Source organism: Aegilops tauschii, chromosome 5 (genome assembly GCF_002575655.3).
Source record: "Aegilops tauschii subsp. strangulata cultivar AL8/78 chromosome 5, Aet v6.0, whole genome shotgun sequence".
Lineage (NCBI taxonomy): Eukaryota > Viridiplantae > Streptophyta > Magnoliopsida > Poales > Poaceae > Aegilops > Aegilops tauschii.
This window is the reverse complement of record NC_053039.3, coordinates 279,890,535-279,902,388: the sequence shown is the minus strand read 5'-3', so window position 1 is coordinate 279,902,388 and position 11,854 is coordinate 279,890,535. Positions and strand designations below refer to the sequence as shown.

At 40.7% G+C, this 11,854-nt stretch overlaps 1 protein-coding gene across 1 annotated transcript; it reads right to left on the bottom strand.

Annotated features, from left to right (window-relative positions):
* Nucleotides 1–1,324: 1,324 nt before the first annotated feature.
* Nucleotides 1,325–11,372, bottom strand: LOC109786624 (protein argonaute 16-like). Its single transcript, XM_040389897.3, is given in 24 exon segments — nucleotides 1,325–1,683; nucleotides 1,685–1,797; nucleotides 1,896–1,927; nucleotides 2,032–2,126; nucleotides 2,361–2,434; nucleotides 2,539–2,650; nucleotides 2,729–2,792; nucleotides 3,650–3,715; nucleotides 3,837–3,967; nucleotides 4,248–4,385; nucleotides 4,501–4,616; nucleotides 4,689–4,854; nucleotides 4,960–5,073; nucleotides 5,157–5,219; nucleotides 5,301–5,408; nucleotides 5,482–5,598; nucleotides 5,706–5,862; nucleotides 6,280–6,377; nucleotides 6,517–6,614; nucleotides 6,698–6,834; nucleotides 6,913–7,131; nucleotides 7,791–7,993; nucleotides 8,093–8,270; nucleotides 11,249–11,372. Coding segments are annotated over 23 exon segments (2,697 nt in total). The 5' UTR covers nucleotides 8,261–8,270; nucleotides 11,249–11,372; the 3' UTR covers nucleotides 1,325–1,575.
* Nucleotides 11,373–11,854: the final 482 nt, after the last annotated feature.

Sequence of the window (11,854 nt, the reverse complement as noted above, 5' to 3'; positions counted from 1 at the left end):
TTTGGTTTGAAGGCTTTACATAGGATGATACCGGGACCTGGGTATGTCAATCCTTGTGAATTGTCATATACCGGTATCTGGACAATGTCTTGTTTGTAAGGGGGGAGTTGAAGACTTGTGACACCTCATGTTTACATGTGTCCGAGATAAAGAAGTGTGGAAAGCTTTGGGTCTTCAGGAAACGATCACCCAATTCCTTGTTTCGGACCGATCTGGTAGTGACGTGCTTGAGAATATCCTCGGAGATCAAAAGCATAATTCAACTACACTGGAACATCTCAGCTTCCAATAGTCTATCTTAATTGGAGCTTGGTACATTTGGTGACAGAGAAGGAAAGCTGTGAAGGGCGAAGGTGTGGCCATTCCTTCCAAAACATCACTCGCCATACATGTGATAACGACCAATTATACTGGCTCTAGGAGTGCGACCTGATGTTAAATGGTCTAAACCTGCTCAAAATCTTCATGGGAGATGGAAGCAGAGCCACAATGGCGGTTCTTCGAAACCACTGGGGAGAACGTTCTTATTGGGTCAACAACTCTCTTTACGCATGTGCTTGATGTCGTTGCTGCAGAAGCTTTGGCGATGATGTGGAGCTAGCAGACCAGTGGGGATGCACAAATTTGATCTTTGAATTTGATTGTCTTGAGATTATCCAGACATGCAAGGGGGAGGTTGATACCCTGAATCCTTATTCTATTATTCTCACTGTCCAAGGGAAGGGAATAAGGTGGCATACAAGCTTGCTAGGGGTACCTATGGTTCTAATTTTGTAATTTCTTGGGCGGGTGATCCTCCGCAAAGTATCCTAGTTGAACTTGTTAGTGATGTAACAATTATCTGATTTGAATAAAATGTGCCACAAGTTCAAAAAAACTTGATGATAGATTACTTTTGTGTTTTTGTATGGAACACAACATCTTGTTTGCACTTATAAAGCAAGTCGTTGGCAAAAAATACTTGCTTCAAAACCTACGCAGCAACCACTTACATATAACTTATTTTAAGCAATCATCTAAATTGCAAACTACTTTCAACTAATGAATCTAGCAAATTACTCACGATTCTTTTTCATTCCATGCGACACTTTATGGTAATAAAGCATACTGTCAAATTATTTTCAATTATTAGATACTGGTCCTGAACCAAACCTACTGTCACCTGTCCAGCATAAGGTTTCTTGACAGGTACTCCCTCCGTCCGGAAATACTTGTCATTAAAATGGATGAAAATAGATGTATCTAGAACTAAAATACATCTAGATATATCCATTGCATCTATAGACATCACAACATTTAATTTTGGGCAAGTACCAGCGCAAGATTAAACAAGATATCTCAATTAAAAGGGCAGCTTGTAGTCAAACCCCGAAAGAGTTTGGGATATGCCAAAAGTACGGCTTACAAATGCAGCAAAGTTTGAATCTGGAATTCACATCCATAAGCCTTCTAGCGATCAAGTGTCAACTGCTACTACTATCCGAACACTACTATCCTAACCACGGACACTATACCATCCAAAAAATTGCTCCCAGCCAAACCTGTTGTCACCTATCCAATATCAGGTTTCTTCACTCACAAAAAGTCAACCCCTGCTGCACAACGATCTGACTGAAAGCCCACGTCAACAGAAGAACATCGAACTGCACACATCAGCATGCAGCCGTGGCAGTTCCGGGACTGTTGCTGCTGTTGACGACGAAGGGACACCACTCCCAGATGAAGTATCAGCAAACTCGAATTTTATGAACTGGCTCATCTGCGCTGCTGCAAGGTGGGCATAACAGATAGGTGCCACTGGAGAATATGAAAAACACAGCATTGATCAAATGTCATGACACACTTAAAAATACAAAAGGAAGTACATTGTGATATACTACTACATGTCAACATACCCACAGATATTGCAGTGGTGCTCCTCTGGTACCTGAGCAACAAGCACAAGAATAATATCATCCACCAAACACATAAGAAAGTAAAGAACCACCACGTACTGTACAGTGACAGATTGGGAAATAGCCGTGTTCTTACACATAGGAAAGGGAAAGAACTAGGCTCTGGAGTTCATCTGGTGTGAAACCAATCTGATCAAGCAAGACATGATAATGGGTGGGCCTTGAGGTGCCCTACGAGGGAGCAAACATTTCACAGTATTTAGGATGCCAAATATACACAGCACATGAAAAGTCTGACACACAATTAGGCAATTGATGGTAATATGCATAACCAGCCACTAATTCTACAGTATTTAGGATGCCAAATAAAGCCTGACAGATAACTACGCAATCAACAGTCGAATCACAAACTGCTTGAAATGATGCAATTTCCAAAATATTGGGTTGGTAAACAGGGAGACTTACTATAGGTCCCGCATGAGCACACATGTAGAAATCATACTGTTTTGGATGAACAATACCCTTGTCCACTACAGTCCCTGTTCATAAAGCCAGAATGCAATTTAGTTCCTTAAATTGTTCTCTTTTCTTTGGTGCGGATGCGAAGTGCTCCGCTATGTTTTGACATAGGACAATTGCATACCAGCTGGAACATTATCTGGTGCGTCAGCTTGGAACAGTTTTGTGTGGTGATTCTTTTGAGCAATAATAACTGTAATCTTTGGAGGTGGCCCCTGACCCATATTCTGGTAAGCCTGCATCATTAAAATTCTGTAAAAAAAATGAACATTTCCAGAAAAAGTTTCCCAAGCCAAATAAGTGCCAAGGACAACCTTTATTATTTGATCAACCTCGAGATTCAGTACTTGGCTAAACTGAGACTCACTCACACCATCCCTGCATATGTTGATCACATAAGAAAATGATGGACGAATTCAGAATACTGGTAACTAGTTAGTGCAGAAAACGTGCAGCTGAAACACAGGATACAACAAAGACAAAGTTCTAATTTATGATGTCAATGCATTCAACAGTGCTATTGTTTCCACATACAAACAGCAAGCTAAGCTTGGACTTTTGCATGTAGAGGGAAATAATTCGTTCACGATATCGAATTCTTGTGTGGATTATCACGACTTTTTAAAATTACATAAGCTACATAAATAAGTTCAAACAAGATGATGATTACTTAGAATGTAGCCTGTGTGGAAGTAAAGTCAACAATCGATCATGAACTACAAAAACTGGTTGTTTTTAACTTATAATAGAAAATAGGTGTGCTAATACAAAGAAAACGTAAATATAGGAACACACACTAATAAATAAATAAATATATATCCATTTTTTAACACGAAAAAATGGAATAAATAATGCAGCATATTTATTGTAAACTTCTACATGAGATTTTGTGCATGCCATTTTGATATGTTTCATGGGTGCCACATTACCACTACCATACCTAATTCTTGATTATAAAAGAAAATAAATAAAAGGCAGAAAGAAAAAATGGTTTAGTAGTTCCAGTCCCTTTTTCTGTGCATAGATAACTGAACGCTTGTGTGACGGAGATCGCTTTGTCAAACAGAAAAAAAATACTACCAAATGTGTCTTTCCTTTTTAAGGCTGCATCAAGCTTTGATAATCCGAGCAAATAATTCTATGAGAAAACTTAACATACATAAGGCCATCAGCATAACTATCAGAATGCAACTTCCAAAATATCTATAACATGTCATGCCAATAATAATAAATACCTGAAGATGATTATCTGCTCTGGCTTTCTTTGTTGACTGGTTGTGTAGAAGTCTAGTAGAAGTTCCCTGGAATGCAAAGTGAAAGCAAAAATATGTGACAGGCTTAGAACAACATACATAGTACGTACAATATAACTAAAAGAATGCCAGGTGTAAACAGAAATAACAGGTGATAAGTCTACAGTACCTTATTATACCATCATCCTTTCCATTATCCAGTGGCTTAAAAAGAGAATCAATCATCTCAACCTTTGGAGACTGGGTCCGTACAGATGCCCTGTACCGTGATATTAGTGGCCAGCATCTAGATCCAACAACCTGTAGCATATGCAGGGTAAATAAAAATACCATAATGGTACAACAAGAAAGTAAGTTTTATCATACATACTGCTAAATCAGATGTTCAAAATAGTGATTCAAAAGTGATGGATTTTGCTATTGTTCATTGAATGGTGCAGACCCTTTTTTATAAATTGTACAGACTATTTGTGCTACATATCCGTCTAAACTATGCAGCTACTTTTAGGAGTACTCAAAGGGATGGAAACACAAGATATTTGCTTGATGCAAGTACTGCAAGAGAGGGAAGAAGACATACAGCAGCAATTGATGGTATATCTGATCGACCTGGAGAACCATGTGAAACATCCATTCCCAAAATTATTGTGGGTATCTTATTGATAACTGGAATCTGACGGCTATGCTCCAGTGCCAGCTTAGAGTTCATTCCACCAAGCTATTAACAAAAATAAACATGTTACAAGTTCATCCTACCAAGCTATTGTAAGCGAGGTAAGACAGTTGGGTCAAACCTAACAGGCACAATCAGATAAAGAGACAAGTATATGTACCTTAGCATTGATCTTTAGAAGAACATTGGTGAAGTATTGATCATTCATCTTAGCACTAGGAACAATGCATTGAGTGACAATACCCATCTCATGAAGATTTTTCTTCTTCCATGGGCCTTCAAGAGAGTAAAAGAAGATTGTTACATGAAGATCCACGAACAGCAAAAGAATATTGTTTAACATATTACCATAAATATCACAATTCTTCCTCTCTGGTAAAACACATAGCAGAAATTCCGGAGGACCAGGAAGGTTTGCTTTAACTTTTTCGAACATCCTTTCAACTCTTACAATGGGAGCACATCTCCTAGCTTGGTTATCTTCATCCACCAGGCTGTAAGGGCCTTCAATGATCTACGCAAGACAGGAGGTATAAAATATGCCAACAGATGTCATTACAAGACAAGCTACATGCTGTCATGCTTTACTGCGAAATAAAGGAGTCATGGAAGAACTTACAATGCCTTTGGTTCGTCCACAGTTTATCAGCTCTCTTGAGATCCGGCTCATGTCACAACGAGCAGAGAAGTTCACAATTGCCCAACGCTCAATCCTAACAGGCTCAAATAGTTTCTGCAATAGTAATAAATGAAATTTAAGTTCAGTACAAAATACTTTTATTAGGTGTGCTCCGTCACATGTAACCAAGTAGCAACCTTGTTATTATAATTCCACCTGCCCTTGAATGGAACACAATCTTGACTATTTCCCACAACCAACTGGAATAACATATCAGAACAGTTTGAAAAGATTAGTCATGTATATAAAAAGAGCAAAATGTAAAATAGATTAGGTCTAACCATTGGTGCAGACAAAACACGACCCTCAACACGCGTCAGTTGACTATCAATTTTAATGCCACAAGAAGAAAAGATTGGGTCATCATCATATCTGTTACTTTTTACTGCCTGTAAATTGCATGTCAGTAGCTAAGGAAGAAACTAGAAGTTGTAACATCTCAACAGAAGTCAACAAACCCACATCAGTAACAACTCTCATGCGATCCTGAGGTTTCTGTCGTGATTTTTCAACTAACGTCGTTCTTTGCTGAGAAGACAGTGCCTTCGTATAACGTTGAAGTGATATCATGTTCCCCAGCTGCACCATCAAAAGGAAGACATAAATCACAACTTGGACTTTGTGTGCAGCCAGCAACTAAAACTGGTGAGACACACGTAAAGTGAATAAACAGTCAAGGCTACAACCTCAATTGGGAGATAATTCGGGCGTTTCGGCTTTCCCACATCAAGACATGGCAGATAAGGCTTCTCCAAAAACACTTGCTTGGATTTAAAATATTCCTCAACAGTAATGTCAACAGTTTGACCTTCACTGCTTCCACTCCGAACTTTCATTGGAAATCTGCGGATCAATGTAATTTCGACATGACTAAAGAAGGTTGTAGAATTGTAGTGACTATTAAATAAACTAATATCTCCAGTAAAATAACGTTTGTGTTCCGAGTGGCTCTAAACATTGGTTTTTGCATTATGTGGAAAGGTCATAAAAGTATACATTATTGATTATACAGACAATTGATGTGACAACTATATTTTTATATCATGATTTCAGTCTATATATTTACAAAGATATTACTGCTGAAAGTTATACAAAATTAACTGTGTGAATCCTACAGCAGTATGTTCTTATAACTGGAGGAAGAAAGTCAAGGCAGGTTGGACAAACAAGATATAGAAATGGAATAAGGATAGATGTGGAATAGGGGAACCCATTTGTGAGAAAAATAATGAATAACGCAATGCAGGAATAGAACCATACGTCTGTCTAGAGCAAGGCTGATCACTAAGCCCAATGATCTTAAATTCCATGTTGTTGTGTGTAGCTTTAACTCTCAGATTTTTCAACATTCTCTTTGCCTGCAAGATATATATAGATACAAGTTTGTGACAAGTTCTAGAAATATGCATCATGAGAAGAAAAAAATAAGCAAAGAAAATATATGTTCAGTAGAAAAATATAAGCTGGGATATCAGGCAGTGCTATAATATCATGAACCTTGGGCCAGTCAATGTCTCTAACGTCTCTGACATTTTGATTTGTAAGGAGGAAGTTGACAACAGGTCCAGGGGTCACAATCATAGTAGTCGAAACATCTGTTTAACATAGATGTGCCACATCAGTTTCTCATGATTAGCAAAGTGGATCAAAATACACAAGTCGACCGAAGAACACATACCCATGTTTAAAGATAAGCCATTCATTGTAGTACGGAAGCTAGAATGGAGTCCACGACAACCACTGACTCCACCAGTTAAATCAACTAAATTTCTACTGTCATCACTAAAAAATGATTGTCTAACAAGTAGGCAACCTCTGGATATAAACAAACAATAATTACAATCAGAATGAGACTGAAGAGGTAAACAGAGTTCAAAACTACATCATCCATACCGCTTAGCCTGCTGTTGCCTTAAAACAATGTCAAGGACTCTCAGAGCATCCTGGGCATGATCCGAGTCACTTCCTTGAAGCGCTAGGGCAACTGATCTGAGGGGAATCCTTGCTGCGTAACTTATACCCACTACAAACTGCTTTGGAAGATGTGACCTCTTTACTCGTTTCTTGTCACCCGGGCCAGGGCTTTCATGTCCTGGACTCCCACCAACAGCCCTGAAGAACAGATGAAGTTTGGGTAAGCTTCCTATTTGTATTTCTTTATCTATAAAGTGCCTCGAGGATTAACAAAATATATTATCCATGTTGCCGTTGAAAAATTTGGGACCTTAAATGAGTATGATACTACAACAAATATCACTAACAGAACTAACAGCTACATAACAATCCTTTGTGGCTTAACCAAGATATATAGCAAATAAAACTTCAACACGGCAATCCCATGGGGGTTAACCATTTCAAATAGGAAACTCAATGCAGCAATTCCATGGGGGTTGACCATTTCAAGTAGAAATTCAACGCAGCAATCCCATGGGGGATAACCATTTCAAGTAGAACTCTGTCAAATATAGGATGTTTTCCTCACTTTGGTTACCATGAGTATTTATGTGTACAAAAACAGACACAATAAAAAAGCTAGACTATGGATGAGGACAGTTGGCTAGAAATGTCAAAAAAAAAATCCTGATAGTTGGAACTGAAATACCAGTAAGCGAACAACATGACAGCAAGAACAGGGAAGTAGGCAGTGCGGACACTAAGAACAAGAATGGGTTTCCCATAAAAAGGAACAAAAATGGATCATTATCCAACTACTTGCACTTGGCAAATTCATCAGCTCACATAGTTTGCTATGATCGACGGTACATACGTACCTTGCAGATGTTTCCTCCATGATAACAGTGAACTCGAAGTTGTTCTGTGGAAGAGGTCCAACAGTAAATAGACATTTCTCGCCATCGTATGCAAAATCCTTTCCAGCAAGCTCAGAACTGTATGTTTGCAACATTTTATCGATGACCTTCCGGCCAATGCCCTTGCCTTCAACCACTTGATCGTCATCAGATTTGATGGACACCTGCAGCATAATCACAAATTTCAGAACAGGCATTGAACGACAATTATCAAATGCTTGAGAAAAGAATAACAAATGCAGAAATTCAGAATTGTTCATTACACTGTATTGGTAGAAAACCGCATCAATCCCACTAAGCTTCACAGCAAAGTGGTTTGACAGCAACCTAATGGGCTTTCCTTCACGGCCCAAGCCAGTCCGTGCCATTGCTGTGCGCTTAACAGTGTCATTCTTATGCACTTGTACAGCTCCACCCGTTTTAGCCGCCATAATCAGGTACCTAAATGAAGTCAATTCTAAGGTCAATTGATGCAAAGAACATGAGGCGAATAGAAGTGGGACATAAACCATACACAATTTTTTCTTGGAAACAATTTGGGAAAACAATGTTGGCCATCTAGAGTAATTTAAAAGGTAGGATCAAAACATGACAATAAAGTGATAAAAAGGTAACATCAATCAGGACAAGCGCAAGGAGAAATTGGCACACACTAAAATTGAATGTGAGAAATTTAAACACATTGTGTTCCATACAAGACAGAACAGAGCTGTACACAGGTTAATTTTATAGTAATGTTGTTATATTCTTGATAAAAGCAAACCATGTTGGGCTCTTTGATTCACAGGATTCTGAAAATGTACCAACTGGGGAAAAAACAGGAACAGGAGGATTGCATGTGCAAACAGAAGATTGTAAAAACACAGGAATTTTGCAGAATTGGGTGTTTGACTCACAGGAATAGTAAAGGACACAGGAATCCTAAAAAAGCATAGTCAAGTCAAGGTTAAACATATGCAAAGTCAAGATAGGATGTTATTATGCAACTTATGCCTTTGCCCTTGTTCTTTGAGCTTAGAAATGAAAAAACGAGACAGAGATGTGAGTGGATTGTAAAATTCCTTTGTTTCTCCTCTGAAAGTCAAACCAAAGGAAAATTTCTTCCTATGTTTTTCCCTCCACTTCTCCTATGAATCAATAATGCCACAAGTTATAAGTCAGTGCTACATTACTCTTTTATTCTTTTGTATGAACCTATTTTAGTAAAATAATCATAAAACAAAAAAATCAGTACCGGAAATAAAAAACTAAAAGAACAAATACAAAGAGGCAACAAGCACAGCAGCTTCTTGTTTCTGGGTATTTTTCAATTTAAAGGGGATACTACTGCAGCATATGAATAGAACACTGAGGTTGTCTATTAATAGAACTAGAAGTAGCTTAACAAAACTGAAACAAAACATATCATAACTGGTCTAAGAACTCCACCAAGCATTAGCCCTTAACATGCAGTGCTCCTGCGTGCTCTCGGGAAAAAAGTGAGCTATCGAAATTCAGAATGTTTGTACAACCAGCAACACGAGCAGATATTTGAATATTTTCTGTCGACATATATAAATATACTTGCATCTAGATCTAAGATCTACTCCCTCCGTTCACAAATATAAGATGTTCTAACTTTTTCTGAATCAGATGTATATAGACGCATTTTAGTGTGTTTGTTCACTCATTTCAGTCCATATTGAAATATACAAAACATCTCATATTTGTGAACGGAGGGAGTACTACATTCGACCCCAATAAAACTATACTAGCTGCTATCATTAGTAATAGCTTGCAGTGGTCTTCCACTGTAACACTCAATCCTGGTATGTCACTAGGTCTATCGTCAGCCATTAATGAACAATGAATGGTATGTTTGTGCCCACGTATTAGCATCCAGAAGGAACATGGAATGAATACAACTGAACTTTTAATACAACTACAACAACATGTACACATAAACTCAAGTCCGTCCAAGTAGCAATCAGCACTTCAGGACCAGTTGCTGAGACATATGGTGGAGCACCCAGGAAAAGGAAAAGATAGATCGTGCAAAACGCCTACAACAGTAAAATGGCAGTGAACCAAAGCAATTTTGACAAAACTCAGACCAAATAAAACACCTCCGTAGATTGCTGTTTAAACCTTGGGAACAGTGGCGAAGATGCAGGATAGAAGCAGGGTATAAGAAAGTTCCAGAAACACACTACAATCATTTGAAAGTGTCCGCTAGTCCAAAAAAGTACATCCAGAACACATCAGCATCACAAAAATCGTGAACGAAATACTATCTTAAAAGCACTGTAACAGTATTGTTCGCGACTACATAACTGTAATCTGAAAATGGTGGACCTGCTAAATCGGAACTCTACATCCAGACCAGAAACAGCATCGAGAAACGATCTGTCAATCTATCATGAAGCACAAACGGGGAAGAAATTGAATCAACTTGGTTATTTCAAAAAAAAAAGGCGCAACCAAATCCACCGAATCAGGAGACCGGGGGAAATCAAAGCCAAATCCAAACCCTCACCACGCACATAGAGCAAACTAGTACCAATCCAAGCCAATGTTCCTATCGATGCAGAAGTAGGCAGCAAGTGTGGAAGCGGAGATCTATGCCACGATAAAGCAAATGCCCTTTGCAGAGTTGCAAACCCCAAACAATCGAAACTCGCGTGCACCAGCAGAGCATGAGATTATTGCACCCAAACCTCCCGGGTAAAGCAGTTCGGTCACGAAATAAGAACCAAACACCTAACCGGTCACGAAGAGAAGAACCGCGCAGAGAAATGCTTCTACTCTACCTCCGTACCAACAATCGGACGCACGCAGTAACAGGACGGTTCTAAATAAGTCACAGGACGGCCTGACGGTCTTAATCGTCTAGAGATGAAAAATCACTAGGATCAGGGGCAGTGTCTGCAATATCACACAGCAATCTCGAATCAAACAACCCGGGACCCCTAACCCCTGACCAATCACATTAGGCAGAACCCAAATCCCCCAAAACTCTCACCGAATCGAACCGAACACGCGCCGTGGAACGGAGGGAGCGAGACCAGCCCTAGCACCGGGCCCCGGAGATCGATCACACGAACCTCTCGACGCGACCGGCCTCGAATCCAAAGCAACCCAGAACCCCCGAAACGCCCGCATTGCACAGAACCAAAATCCCCTACCAGACACGCGCCGTGGAACCGGGCGAGCGCGACGTGCACCAGCACCGCGCTCTGAAATCGAATGCACAAACATCTCGAACCCAACTACCTAGAGTCGGAGCAACACGAAATCGAAGAACACCTCGCATTTCACAGAACCAATCCCACCCCCAAAACCCCACATGTGCGAGCCACAAAAACCCTCAAAACCCCACGGCGGATCGAACCAGGCGCTGCGGAACCCAGCGATGTGAGCGCGAGCAGACACGAACTCACCTTCCAGAGCTCGCCCGGAGATGCGGAACCCTCTCGCCTCCGCCCTCTCCGCCTCCGCGCCCTTGGGAGGTGGATGGAAGGGAAGAGGTGAAAAAGGAAGGCGGGGCGGAGGACGCCAGACGGCGGGGGGTGGGATTTGGGAAGAAATGGGGATGGGACCGACTATAAAGTTGGCCTGCGCTTCGGGCCTTCTCCGCACCGTGAGCACGCGGATCTGGTCCGTCGGTTTGAAGATAGACGGCTGGTTACAGTGGGTTTTCCTCTTTTTCTCAACGGGTTTTCGGGGGCTAGTTTTGTGAACCGGATATTATTATTTTTTTGCGAAACGGCTGAACCACAGCGGGGCAACCAGCCAAGCTCGTTTATTCGGAAGAAGAAGAAAAAAAGCGGCACGGCGCAAGCGTGTCTCGCTGAGACGCGATGGTGCGTGTGCGTGTTTGCTGGTGGAAGCCTTTGGTCGCTGACACGTGGGCCAGGCCAGTGACGTCGGTCAGAGGATCCAGTTTGCGGGTGGGGCTCGACCGGTGGCGAGGGATCTGTTCCGCAACTCCGCCGGCGAGTACGGTCCGAGGTTGCGGAGCGAGAGCGAGCGTCGTAGACGAAGTA